At 35.7% G+C, this 15,199-nt stretch overlaps 1 protein-coding gene across 1 annotated transcript; it reads right to left on the bottom strand.

The window, feature by feature from the left end:
* Positions 1-1,861: 1,861 nt before the first annotated feature.
* LOC148643981 (uncharacterized) lies at positions 1,862-13,371 on the bottom strand. Its single transcript, XM_088614619.1, has 4 exons — positions 12,594-13,371; positions 12,269-12,470; positions 8,907-9,047; positions 1,862-5,754 (listed from the first exon to the last, which is right to left on the bottom strand). Exons 2-4 carry the CDS (start codon positions 12,336-12,338, stop codon positions 5,567-5,569), a joined length of 399 nt encoding a protein of 132 aa, XP_088470745.1. The 5' UTR covers positions 12,339-12,470; positions 12,594-13,371; the 3' UTR covers positions 1,862-5,566.
* Positions 13,372-15,199: the final 1,828 nt, after the last annotated feature.

The raw sequence follows: 15,199 nt of genomic DNA, 5'->3' as shown, positions 1-15,199 counted from the left end.
CTGCACTATATTATTTTGTTAACCAGTAAAGTTTTACTAGTTTAACATTATCTTCTGGCATAATATGTTTTCTATGACCTGACTAGCCTCTCCTGTTGGTGGCCAAGTCACAATAAGAATTAAAAAACTAAAAGAGAAGAAATAGACTAGGATTTTTTAATTAATATTTTAAAATGTTAGCACTTCTATAGAGCTTTTTATTCCAATTCAGATTTGGAAAGGCTTAATTTCATTCACCACTGAAGTACAGCACTCACCAGGCGTGATGCAGCAGTAACATCTACAGCAGAGTGGTCTCATTATCCTAATAATAACCATACTGTATGTCTTAACTGTAACAAACCTTTTGGGAATTTATGGTGGTTGAAGACTCAGAAAATACCAAATATTGATAAGAAAAAAGTCCTATTCTGTATTGTGGAAGACTTGAAGCTTTTTGATTTGTGCCAAAAAATTGTATTACACAACACCAGAAATATTAAACCAATATTAAACGTTCTTGCATATTTAATTTGTGAATTGTGTGTCAAAATGAATTGTAAATAATGTGATTTTACACAAGTCTGAACAGAACACTAAATTTCACCCTGGGCTTGTCATTAATTTCCTAGGTGTGTGCTGCACTTCAGAAGAGGGTGAAATTGGGTCCTCTTTTATGTTTTGAGATGAAAAACTCCATTTAACATAGGGAATGGTTCTTAAGATTTTGTAAAATTTTAATTACCACTTTTTATATCACAGTTTCTTAATAAGAAACATGTGACAACTGCACAAAGAGTAAGGATACCCATAAATTTGTTTTTAATGTGACTTAAAAGAAAATGCCGCCATCTGGCGGACACTTATATAAAAGCATGTCAATAACGTCAAATTTCAAAACAAGAGCCGGGCACCAATGAAAGACAAAGCCGTTTAACCACTTGTTATTCAAATTCGCCAATATCCAGCATTATCCCGAAACAATCGATTTTTTGTTCACATAAATTAAATTATTTAAATAAAGAATTAAATGCGTTACCTTCGACGTCTAGTCAAAAACATCTGTTACTGTAGTTCTTCAGTCTTTTCCAATTATAATATCGTGAACTAAATATGCAAAGTTTATCCCACTTTCTGTCTTGTTAACCAAACTGAAAGCACAGGACTTCCCTTGGCTTGTCTGCTAGTCCATCGTAGGTTAATCCTCTAGCCATGATGGTGCTCATTTACACAGCTGGTTGGACAGGAGCAATCAGGATAATGCAGCTTTTCCAAGGATACATAAGCAATACTTATAACCCCATCTAATGGGTCCAGAGTCATAATTGCTTTCCCTTCCAGTGTTCAGTGATGGAAAGTTAGTTTCCATAAATTAATATATTGATTTTTGAATGGTGAATTTTATGTTATACAGTAGCACTCAAAATTTATTATTTTATGTAATTGTTCATTCACAGTGGCCAGTTCTGTCACAGATTTCACAACAGAAAAAAATAAACACTGTAAACTTTATACAAAAATTTTAATTTAATCAATGCATATCAAGTTCCCTGTTCCTCAAGTGTTGCATGACTGCTTTGTAATTTAGGCTTAAATTTTTGTGACAAACTCTCAGCCTTGCTCATAATTACTCCTCCATCTCCTGTGTAACTAAGTTTCCAGGATCAACCATTTCTTTCCACTTAGGGATTCTCTTTTACTGATTGAATAGACTGATCAAAAAATTACATTATCAAGGAACAGTCTGTAACAAAGGTACAGTATGAGTGGAAGACTGGATAGTCCAGTATTTGAAAACCTCTGCCTTTTGAGATGTGTAACAAAAGCAGAGAGAAGAGGACAGAAAATCTTAGATCCTTTAAGATAATAATAAATATACAAATTTGCTGCTTCTTTAAAAATAGTTTAATGAAAATTATCTCTTGATCAGTAAATTCTATCTCCTAGAAAGAGTGCACTTTCATATGACATTACATAATCAATATACTTACTGTATGTGAAACCAAATGATAGCTGACTGCATAAAATAATGATATATTTCTAAGCTGAGTTACTATATAATATAGGTCAATCCCACATAAGACTGAAATTACTGGAACATTGTAAATAATACATTACTTATTTGACCACTTTACGTCTTTTCTAAAGAAGCATGCTACTGTATATGCAGATTAGGGTGAGTTTGTTCACAATCCAACACAACCAAAATAAAATACCACATTATTTCTACATGTGTCATTAGTACTACATCTATGTTTTCATATACGAATACTCTGTGAAAATACAACCGTTTAATTTTTACATCAATAGCTCATTGAGCACAGCATACACAATGTTATTTACATGAACTGTAGGTTTGTTGATTGCTAGAGTAGTGCAGTTCCTAGGAATAACAAAACATTGTGGCCACGTCATGTGATTTCACAAAACACCAGGTTCCCAGTATATGGTATCTGACTTGAAATTGCCAAAATGAGTAATAAAGAATCTGTTTAAATAACCGTTCCTGAGTATCTGGATGCAATTAATATAAGAACAGGGAAATGACTATACCCTTCTGGTTTAATGAAAATTGCTTGGTTGCTTTGGATATGTTTGAAGAAAGTCTATGACAGAATAAATTCTGCCTGGAAAACGAGATGTTTTATTTCAAGAATCAATATCTCAAGAAAGAAGAAAACCAGTTATGTGCTTCATCTTAGAAGACAGAAGGTCACCAACCATCAAGTCTGTCTGATCCATTTGTGGAATTATTTTCACATTTTACATTTAGCTACAAAAAAAATCCAGGAAGGAATAAACTGCACATCTACTGTATACAATGACTGCAGCTCATTGTCTTCTCTAGACAAGACAACATTGGAGGTGATGACAGAGAGAGTGGTGAAGCATTTTATTCACTGTGGAATATTGCTTTGCCTTAAACTGCACTGATGGATGACATTGCATATGGAGCTACTGTATTGTCCTTTGCCAGCATGTCTGCAGCTGCACAAGAACAGTGGCAAAACATCCCACAGCATTGTATCTTGAGGCTGATCAGGTCTATGCATCAGCTCTGCCAGGGTTGTGTTAATGCTGCAGGAGATTAAACCCATATTCATTTTTATCTTTTTTTTAATTTTAAGTGTCACATTAAATACCAAAAACATGATTTGTTCACAATTGTGTCATTGTGTTCAATATCTATGTTTAAACTATTGCCTGAATATAACAGAATATTGTTTCTTTTGACCAAATGTTATAATAATTTGTTGTGTTGTACTGTAGGCCACTGCTTTCAATAAATTTACAGTAAAGGGTGCACTGTAATTAGTGTTGAAGGTGAGACAAGCTTTAGGTTAGAAACAAAGCTTTTCTAGACAGTTTTAAATAACTAAACATTGAAGGGGATTGATAAGCTTAACGATATGATTATTTTCTTTTTCACAGAAATAGTAGCACCAGGAATTGTGTATATCAATCCAATTTAATTAATTGCTCCACCTGTAACACATACAGTGTATAGTGTACTACAGAGAATGAGGATGGGCAGACAGGCTCTTAAGACCCACCCATCAATTGAACCATTCTTCATATCACACTCCCCAAGCTTCACAGCTTCCGACAGGAGGTTTAGTGCAGACTAGATGAGTGGTATGCTCCTCATTGTCATCACTGCAGGCCTGCAGGTGCCCAACAAATCGCAGGACTCACTTTTGTGCAGAGAGAACCTTAGCCAACTATACAACCCTACCCCTTGAAGCACTTTAGCTGCTCCTTGGACAATCAGCCTGTGCTCTGAATGCACACTTTTATTGAGCTATACAAGAAAACATTATTGTGCTTTGTCATATTTTTCATTTTATTTATACAAGTTAATTAAAATTACCCTGATATTGTAAGTACAGATAATAAAAAAAACAATTTTGTGTCTAGCATTAAATGGCCATAAAAAATACAACTGAATTATAGAAAACATGCTATCATTCATCTGAAGTCATTTGATGAACCCCTGCAAGAAATGCAGTGGAGTGCATCTGGAAATCCCAAAGAATTATTGGCGACATGACGACATTCCAGGTTGTTCGAGCCGGCTTACCAGCACGGTGACGTCACTGCCCTTCCCTGTGAATAGCAGGGACCGCAGCCATCAGGCTGACGGAAATTTTCCCTTTAGCTCAGCTGGCTGGGTCCCTGTTGAGTGACGCCGGAGGCCCGGGTTCCAGTCCCCAGCGGCAGCGGCAAGTGCGCATACCCACATGAACCTGAGAGCGCTACAATAGCTTGCCCAACCACTGGGTTATAATTTAATACCATATATTCCATTTAATTTGCCTTACACTTCTTCAAGTGATATTTACACAAATTATTATGAGCTAGTTAACAAGTGTGATGTTTTTGTTTCATTAATAAAATACAGTTAAATACCCAATTAACACATTTTACAATTAAACAGCAGGAACATCTGTGTACTGTTGGCACCTGTCAAATTTAAAAACACACTCCTTTTAGAGAAATGCAATTTTGTTTCACCTTTCTAATTGATTCAGTGAGCAAGAAACATATTACTTAAGTAATTTGTACCTATATGATAAATGTAAATAATTTTTTAGAACGCATATGTGTGAAACAATTTGATATACAGTATCTACAGTAATATTTACCAGTGAAAATTAGAATTCAGTTACTATTTAAAAAATAGCAAGGAAGGGTGTTCCATTAGATCATTAATCAACACTGAATCTACAATTTGTTTCAACAAGAAATAGTGATTAAAGAACTACTCACACCTACTTATAGACTTAAAATTGTTCAGCAGTATGTTTTCTAGTATAAATTACAGTTATTAACTTTGTAATGAACAAGGATCAAGACATGAACCTCTCAGTAATGCAGCACAAACATTTGGCAACCATCAACAATGGTAAAATACTGGTTTGGTGTGAATTATCATGATTACTAACGCTTCTTATTCAGTAGAATGGGGTTTCTCTAGTATGTATGTATGGGGTGTATTTAGTATTGGCTTATGTGGTAGGATTATGGGTAAAAAGACATTTTTTCCATCTGTTTCGGTAAATAAATTAGGTTGATTAGGTACCATGCACTACAGTGAAATCTGTACATCAGTTTTCCAAGACTATTCTTCACAGAAATGTTACAAGGTCTTGTGGCTCTACTTAAAAAAAAATAATCTTGTAGATTTTATCACAGTTCTCCAATTTTTAGATTTGATTATTTTATGTTTTTAAGATTGACTAGACTTCTTGATAGCAAGGGAAGGAGTGTAATCACAAAATCCATGAGTTACTGTAGTTGCAAGGAAGGCTGGTGAGTCAGGGCATCCACTCATTGGCTGCCACAGGACTCTACTGGGCTTTTCTAAACAGTGTTTCTTCATCTCCTTGATATTCTAATTAAGATGTTCACTACAAAAAATAAAGGAGGGTAATTTGGCCATTCCTAGTAATGAAACTTTATCATCTGCATTATTTTGAAAAGGATGCTGACACACAATGCAGTGGTGATTCCCTCTATCAGTCAGGCGTCAAAACCTGTTGGTTTGGGTATTTCATTACGCTGGCATCCAGAATTTGCTTTTGTTTCATAATTGAAACCAAATTATCAGGAGGCTCATTATCACACAGGGGTATGGGAGCAGAGCTGCTTTGGACCACAGGGCGCTGTTGCAGAGGTCAGATTCACAGCAGTGGATCCTCACCCCCGGGAGCTCCTGCTGGTGACAGTGCCGAGAGGTGGCACAGCCGCTGGTCAGGACAATTCCTAGGGCTGCTGCAGCAAGAGAAAAATAACACTGTATTAGACCACAAAACACTGATGTCAAGAGGAACAGGTTGGTCACAAAACGTCCCCACTTTTACTGTTCAGAGTCGGGCACTCCTCCTATTTCTGGCCTCAGAAAAGGACAGGAAGACTGAAAGCAAAAGCGAAGACAGCTGGCAGGCACAACACCCGTTCTGCTTTCTCCTTTTTCTGTTCAATTGCTTGAAAAAAATTAAAGCATAGAAGGAAATTTAAATCAGACTCACAAAAGAAAGGTTGATTTCAAAGGTATTAAAGCAGATTTCAATGGATCTTTCAGGAAATTGGTACAGGAGTTCCTCCGATGAATATATTGCTTAGCAACAAGATGAACAAAGTAGGCTTAATAACCTAGTCTCAAGTAACCTTGTTTTATAGGTTTTCAAGTTCTGGATGGCCTCCCAGTTACACAGTCAAAGCAAAATTAATATTGAATTATAACTGCGAGATTGCTTTCAGCTGTTTAAAAAATGTATGATTAAGAAGTATGAAGTCTCTAACTGGCAAAGAGCTTAGAGTAATTAAAAGGACCTAATTATGCAAAGTGTCGATTCTTTAATAAAAATCACAGAAGATCCTGGCCCCTCAGATGCAGCCCTGATTTGGCAAATGAAAACATTAGGAAAAACAAAAGCAGAAACATTATGTGAATCCATACAGACTTCTATAAGATCGTACAGCAGGAATCATACAGCATTTTGATCTAAATATCTTTCTCTAAAATTGTTTGTATAACAATTGTCCACAGTTATTTGGCTTTTTGTATTTGACATCTGTGTTCTTTAGTGCATAACGTCAGGAGAAGGCATCACTCCAAACTGTTACTAAACAATTATATCAGTTTGCAATATTGAATATGTTTGCAAAAAGAAACATTGTTTGTCCGGATTGTATGCAATTGACTTTTTTGTTTTTACGCTTTAGATTTATTATAAATTCTTGAATTTTACCAGCTGCAGTGATGAGGCATGGCAGGCAGTTTCAATGTTGTATGAAAATCAATACCAATGCATAAGTACAAACCATAAAATAAAGAACAAAATCTTTTATCTTTAAAACATCCATTTTATAATTGCTCCATCTGATTCAGGGTCACGAGGGAGCTGGTGCCTATCTTTGCAAGCAATGTGCACAAGGTAAGGCTCACACGCACTCCAATCTCACTCCAGGGCCAGTTTTCTCAGAAGATAATTAACCGGTATGTCTTTGGACTGTGGGAGAAAACTGTACCCAGAGGAAACCAACATGAGCAGAGGAAACCCACATGGACTGAACCTGTGGTCCTAGTACAGTGAGGCAGCAATGTTTACCACCTTGCCACTCACTTTTCAAAATAAAGAATATAATGTAACGGAAAGTAAATTTAAAAAGAAGATTTATGCATATGGCAGTGATGAAGTCAAATTGCAGAGTTTTATTTATTTTCAAAGGGTAGTCGCAAACACTTTTCAGGGAATCAGGGCTGCAGCATTATTGTAAAATTCTGTACCTTTGAAAAGGAGGACAACACCTGTGCCAGTGCTTGGTAAGGTACAGGGAAGTTCCTGTGATGAAAGCAAGTCACAAAACAACAGCAGCTTTTCTGGACTGGCAAGGACTTCAGGAACTTCAGGATAAAAAATTAAATTTCGCAGTCAAGATGTGTAATAAATTGATCTCAGATTCTGACACATTATTATACTGTTGTCATCAACATTATTTGTTACAGAATAGACTAGAGTCTCGCTCTCTTGTTCAGATGTATTTACTCTTCTTTTTTAAAAGCTTCAGTTTATACAAAGTTATACAGTACTTCTGGGAAGAATATTATTCTTCCTTCCAACTATCAGGATGGTTGCATAGAATATAAAGTTAAAAAATGAATGAAAGTTGGTAGTTTTTTTTGTCATTTACTTTTCTTGCAGTTAAATGCTAATTTGACATTCCTATCCATTTCCCTTGTCTCTTCTCTTTTACCCAGTTTTATTTAACTTTGAAATTTGAAGTTACAGAAAATGTTATTTAAGGGAGCCTGGCAATGTTTGCCAGAAACATTGGCAAAAACATTACTACTGAGATATAATAAATGTTACAAACAAGGGGAAACATAAAACCGTAAAGCCCATAAATCCTTGGATTGTTTGTAAAGTAAAACAATACCATCAGGTGCCCTCTGAATTTGTCAGAGAAGAATTTCAAGGAACAAGTAAAGGAAAAGAGAAGAAAAGAAACACAATGTTTTGTCACGGATGTCGGAAGGGATGAACCGTGGGATGGCAGGAGAGTGGAAAAAGACCCTATGCGTAGCGGCAGGATGGGGGTTAGCCCGGGCTCAGCAGTTCAGGAAATGCTGTATAGAAACCAATGCCCTCAGGCAGCGCATGTGGGGCGACCTGGTGCTAGGTGGGTCTCAAGACATCCGAACGTCAATGCTGAGCGAAGAGGAATGAGTGACATGGAAAAATATAGAGCTCCAGACAGAGAGACACTGGAAGGACAGCAAACCACAGGAAACTAGGGACAGGACAGAGTAGGAGCGCCCTCTGGCTGCAGAGGGTGTGACATTTTTCAGGTGTTCGCAGCCTATGCATGCTGATACAGCTACCTACTTGAACTTCAGAGAAGAATTTAGCTCCCTTTCCTTTTTTACTTTCTCGTTTGAAAAATGCCACTCTTTCTGTTAGTTTCAGCTATTTTAATCATTTCTATGGAGGAAAGACATACACGTATGTACTCATCATTTTTTGCTAAATGTGCCAATATGAAATTTTGACATGGTAGACATTTAGTCCAGCTTGTTTTTGATGTTGCCAACCAAATTTCTTAAGGAAAGGAAAATTTACATTATAAGGATCCCTTTGAATCATTTATAATTGTCTGAATACTGTACATAGAGAAAACTTGTGATAAGGGTGATCCCAGATATAGACCCTTCTATCTCTGGGATTATACAACAAAAGCATAACAGATATAACATAACATAACTGATGCTACTTTGAAACATAAAAACTAATGTTTAATAGCAAGGCCTGTGTCACTTCACCTATATGACCACAATGTCAGGGTGCACACAAGTGTGAGAATTAAACTGAAGGCCCACAGTGAGAAAGTCTATTTTTTATTGTACAAAAAAACAGACTCACTGCTCTCTGTTTTAATGCAGAAGCGATGCTTGAATCCTTTATGTGAATGAGAACATGTGATGACCTCAGGATTGGAGCAGCCAACATCCACATACTTCCTCCCCATGATAATGTTGCAGCCATAGCACTGGAGTCCATTTGCTTGAGATGATATAAGAAAGAAACTGTTAATTGATTTATTTGCTCCTTCCATTCTCATCAGCTAATCAGGTAGACAGTAGAAAGAGGGTTAAAAATGGCTGCTTCAAAAATAAAATAAGATATTTAAAAAATCAAAATGAGGAATTCTGCAATATACCAAAGTTTGCCAAGTTACATAAGCTCATGCTGGTCTAAAATCATCAGCAATAGGGTTGTAAATATGAATCAGCACTGTGCTGCTTATTGTGACCAAGTTGAAGCAACACCCTTGATTTAATGCTGTCAATCACTTCTTATTGCTGTCAGAAGGACAAGCTGATCAGCTTTCATATGGATCCAAAACTTTCAACTATATAAACAAATACTGTCCACACATTTAGAGTTTATACTCAAATAATCAGACCAAACATGGCTGTTTATACGGAATATACTATATATACTGATGGAAAAAAGATCACTCATCACTCATCGGTCCTGCTCTGGTGTGGTCACTCAAGATGATCTTGGACGACCTTCTCTGCAGTCAGGACACAGTGGGGCGGCTTACTCCATAGTGTCTGGCAATGCTGGCACATGACAATGCATTATGGAATGCACAGAAAACTGACTAAGTGGGGCCTTTTTTGCAGTGACCTAAGCTTTGAATTGAATTGAGGCCTTTTTAAAAGTGACCTGATCAGGCATTGTTCCACCTGGACCTCATTGAGTAAAAGTGCACCTAACGAGCTTTCGTGTGATTGGCAAGTTGCAATGCCTCACTGCACAAACTGTATTGCTGGTCAGAGGGCTTAAAACAAACAGACAACTTTTTGTGAAAGTACATAAGATATAACTATAGTATTCTCATTCCAGAAAATGTTGTGTTTTTTTTCCATCAGTATATACAGTATGATATAATTTGTGAGCTCTCAAAACAGTCCATAGTGATTAAAAATGGGTAACCAACTCTGAGTCAATTTCAATTAGACTCTCTGGGTTTCACCTTAAGTTAATTAATTAGTGCAAACAGTGTATCATGTACACACATCCTAAATGCATAGGCTTGTGTTTTCTGTTTGTATTTTTCTTGTTTTTCCTCTCACCTTCTTTTGACCTTGTCTTCCAGACTTTAAGACTTGGATGTCCATCAGGTTAGCATCTTAATTCAATTAAGGCTAAAGGGATAGCACACAAATATCCATCTTTATCCACCCACTATTTAAATCTTTTATCCTCTGCTTATAAATGAAACACTCCAAATATTAATATGTGATGCTGGCTCCTTGTTCTTTGCTATTCTTTGCTTTTTTAAAGGTAATAGGGATGATGCTGAGCTAAAAGGACTCCAAATCTCCACTTGTGATTTCATTGGCAAATTAATCCCAAAAGCCTTTCTGATAAATACTGCAAATCCTTTGAAATCAATTAAAAGTATCTGACATCTGAACAAATCTACATCTATGCATAGCAAAATAGACAAACTGTGTAGAAAACTATAATGAAATCTACAGAAAATTGAGAAGAAACGTAAAATAACCCAGCACCTACTGTAACAATTTACATATTTTTACAATGCACCAAAATAAATATTTTGAATGTTGCCTTTTTAAACATTGCTAATTTGATATATTTTATTTCTTATAGTTCATTGTTCATTTTTGTATTTTGTAATTTATTGTAAATTTCTAATTAAAATAGTTTCCAAATTTTATATATATCATTATCATCATCATCACAATAATGGTAGTTTATTTTTCTGTGAATTCCACAGAACAGTGAGATAAGAGACCAAATTTGCCAAGATAATTTTGTAGAGACCCACTGAATGTGAATAATATGATGTCTTCAGTCATATGTGACATTGATCTAAAAATAATAAAGATAATAATTTAAAACAAATCAGGGAAGAGACAAATGCAAATGGGAAAATAGGTTCCAAAGACCCAGCTTTTCAAACTAATGGGCGATGATTCTGCATTGGAACTCCAAAGCTGACAAAGCTGATTAAATATTGCCTTTGTTAATAATATTGAAAAATCCATATTTTTTGGGGTTTTTTTTAACTGTTTTACTACAAAAAAGGCTGTAAGCATCACATTTTAAGAAATGTCACATTTCGTTTCTTGTGAGACCAAACATTCAACAGAATGTGAGCAATGTGTCTAGAAACTTAGTGATGTCAATACTGAGACATTCTTTTCTGGACACTGTTCTGTGAGATGAACCTCATTAAACAAACAAGCTAAATCAGTTTTATTAAATAACTAAATCATTTTGAATCTCAGACCAGCTTTCAGTAAATATAAAGCCATAACACAGCGTTTCCACAGGCCTCCCAGAATCTTGTAGTACAGTAAGTGAAACACTGTACATATTGTACAAGAAGGAGAACATACAGTACACACACAAAAAGTATGTATATGCTCACAGTTCACATTTATGATTTGAAATGCCCCAATACAGTCTACTGACATAATAATAAGGAACAAAATAATTTTACCTCTTAAATAATTATAATTTCCATTCAAATGACAAACTATTATGAAGTGAACAATTCTGCATTACTCAGATGGAAGATATTAAACATACTACTAAGAAAAAATACTATTCAGTCCAACATTCTGGAAGAGGTGCACTGAGATGTACTATTAAAAGGGTGTTGGAGACCCTGATGTGGACTTTTCATTTACATTTAAAGAATGTTCACTAGAATAGTTCTTATATTGGGATAGCTCCCTGTATAGAATAAAATTTCATAACAAATGTTACAAATTGTGTTAAAGTTTAGAGCCCACTAATTCTCAACATTATGTTAGCTTCCTGAGTGTAGTAATTAAAAACAAAAGGACTACTGAAAATCTGAGATAAGTTATGTTTGGCAATATTAGAAAACTAATTCAGCTTCTGATGTTAAAATCCAGATGTGTAAATCCAGATACTGTAAGTATCATCTTGCAAGTCAACATTATAGTCAGCTATGCTGTTCCAACTGGTTGTTTTCTAGAATAATTATAATCAAGGTGACAGAAATAGTCATAATAATACTTATTATTAAATTTACTAAGTTACAGACTTAGATATATCTTCACTTTTCAACAATTTACTCTTTCCCTCCGAACGTTCTGTAACCCACAAGGAATACATTTTCAGTATTCCTCATCACAGTGGTGAACTTAGGATACCATCCGATCATTCTACAATACTTTGCAAACACTCGTTGTGTTCTGAAAAAGTGTACTTACCCTGCATGGAGAAAAATGATGACATGAATATTAATCCTAACCCATATATAAGACAAGTTTTCAAAATCATTGATGCAACACTTCAGACTGGTAGGCTGTTTTATTATCCTCTAGCGACTGCGTTGTGAGGGTAGATTGACATCCACGTTAAATCCCTGTGAGGCAGTGATTTCCTCCAGAGCCCTCAAAACACCAACCACTTCTGTAGACAAAAATATATAACAGTCTTGAGCAGAAGCAGTTATATATATATTTTTAAATCATCTTAAGCAGTCGTAATGGAAAGAAACAATTGTAGACAGGTTCCCTGCTTAAGAGGACTGACCTTAAGTGTTCTTCAGTTTCTCTTCCCTTCTCTGCAACGAAAACTGGGACCCTCAGCTGGAACATAAGTAAGAAACAGGATTATATTCTGATTTATAATCCATGGCTTCTAATAATAGAGCTATCTTATCGTATCATTGCCCTGCAATAATTTTTGCATTAATAAATTCAGAGGCTGGCCCTGTATGCTTATTTATTCCAACCCTCTCCTCTTGCTGGGTTATCTCTGCTTAGTAATAGTATTCTGCTTTAGTCCTAGAGGGAAATTCTATCTAATCAAGATTTAAAGACTAAATCCTTTCTTAGAGCCTGTAATGCTATGGATAAAGCAGGATTTGCCTTAAGCTGCGTTTTCCCCCCACAGCATGTAACATATGGTCCTGCTTGATAGGTCACTGAAAGCGACTTAGTCACTCATATCTAGATATATTTACAGACCAAGTGACAGATTTCCCACATTGAAAAGCTTAATTTCTTTTAAAGAAGCCTTTCATTATATAATACATGCTTAATCCCTTTCCTCCACTTTGAACTTTCTCTGGAGTGTTGCAAGCTCTGCTCTGATCTGTGTTTGAATACAGTTTTAATGGAAAGTGAATCTGCAGGGCAACCCCGGACTCGTTGATTTGAACTCTTCACATGAACACTCCCATTGCGTCCCTGAATGTAAAAAACAGGAACTACAACTTGTCCAATCAAAGAATCAGCACTTCAGGCAGAGACATGTGATGTTCTTTTTGTGGTTTTGCTCAGGCTGTGTGTATTTCTAGCTTTTCAACACTCACGTGTTTTTGTCTTTTGAGAAAATAAAATAATAAAAATAACAATAAAATAACATTGTGTACTTCAATAAACTGGTCATTCTTTGTATACAGCAAATTATACTAGTATCAATTTCAATAGAATATTAGCTAACTGAAAATAAATGTTACTTAAGAAAAGAATATGGATCACATGTACTAATGAAATGCTCAAGATTTCATTCATTCATGGTCCATGCAAGTTTAATTGCTGCCACCTGCTCAATTGGTTAATTAACAAAAGTCATAAACTCTACAGCTTTAACTCAACAAACACAGTACATTCTGTGTAAAGTAGTTTCTTTTCTTTTCCTGGTTCCATCATCAACACATAAATTACCAGTGAAGGCAAGATTTATTCCAGTGTGTATCCTTTAAGTTAAAAGCTTCTTAAAAGTTACTGTAAGTTAAAGCACTGGCTTTTCAAAGGAAATGTTAGTCCAGGAAAATTTAGATACTTTGTCATCATTTGAATATAACTCTCAAAACATAGTTATCATGACAATCATCTGCTGAACATGCTTCAATTTCTGTTTTCCATCTGCAGTTTGTAGTGTTAGCACAAGTTGTTCCTATGACACCAGTGGAATCTCCATCTACAGTCCCTGTGCAAGGATTTGATGTGAATTGAAGAGTTCTCATGCAAAAATGAGAATGTCAATTAGTTATCATGTCATAAAATTCAGTGGGGGGGGGGGGGGCAGCAGGAACTGTTGATATGAACACTGACTGTCAAACAGTGGAGCACTTGAGTAAATGGTGTGCACGACTGACATGCTATAATGTATGTCAACAGAGTGTGGTTACATTGGGCACAACCTGATCTGCATCCTGGTAGAACTTGGAAGTGTGGTATGTTCAATGGTATCTGAACAGTTGTAGTAATGTTTGTTCTTAACAAGCTATAAAATTGAAACTGACAAATTGTTGAAAAGCCCTCCACAGCTGTGTTTGAACATCTTTATGTGGAGAACGAGTTAACTGGGACATTATAGTTGGAAGGGGTTAACCATATTTTTCAGTGATGGGTCAGCACATGCCCTCTAGAGAGGAGACAGAAGAAATGTGCTGATCGGGTGCCAACTTCCCATGGATGGCTGAGCATTGTGGATAAAACTGCCACAAGGAAAGCCAGCAGTCCTTCAGCCATATGTCTGAACAGCAGATGCTGAGCACAGTAATATTCCATATGACATGCCAGAGACCATTGCCGAGAGACAAAAAAAAAATTTTGCCGCCAAGATGAATGAATAAAAGAGCACGTGACACGTCACCATAAGTGCTATTTCTGCAGTTCATGCATACACAATGTCAATGTTTGATACAGGCTGTCTTGAATTAATGACCTTTTAGTTTTTCTCCATGTACTGAGAAGCAGTTAAGTTTTAAATGAAAACGTGATCTTGTCCTACTTAAAAATCATATGCATATCCTTTTAATTCTCATAAAACACAGAGGGCAAACCATAGAACTTGGAACAAAAAAAATGTTTTTGCTTTCTTAATTTCAGAAAAAAACACTTCTGAACATAGTATGTTTTTTTTAATATAAATTTTCAGTCTTACAGGTACTGTATGTCTTGTTTCACTGACCAGAAAGAGGATAAATTCAGTCCATAAATTCATAAGTCCCATGAGCATCATTTACTTCACCCTGTACTGAATATTTCAGTGAATAAGAGGAGTGTTTCAAATCTTATATATGTAGAATCTGTACATTCTGTATATATTTTTCTTAAAGCAATATACATGAATTAAGCAGAAAGCATTTCTTGTATCAGCTTCACCATGACTGATATTTTATTGCT

This window comes from Lepisosteus platostomus, chromosome 21 (genome assembly GCF_059453375.1).
Source record: "Lepisosteus platostomus isolate fLepPlt1 chromosome 21, fLepPlt1.hap1, whole genome shotgun sequence".
NCBI classification, from domain to species: Eukaryota; Metazoa; Chordata; class Actinopteri; order Semionotiformes; family Lepisosteidae; genus Lepisosteus; species Lepisosteus platostomus.
The sequence above is the reverse complement of the archived record's forward strand: the minus strand, read 5'-3'. Positions and strand labels throughout refer to the sequence as shown.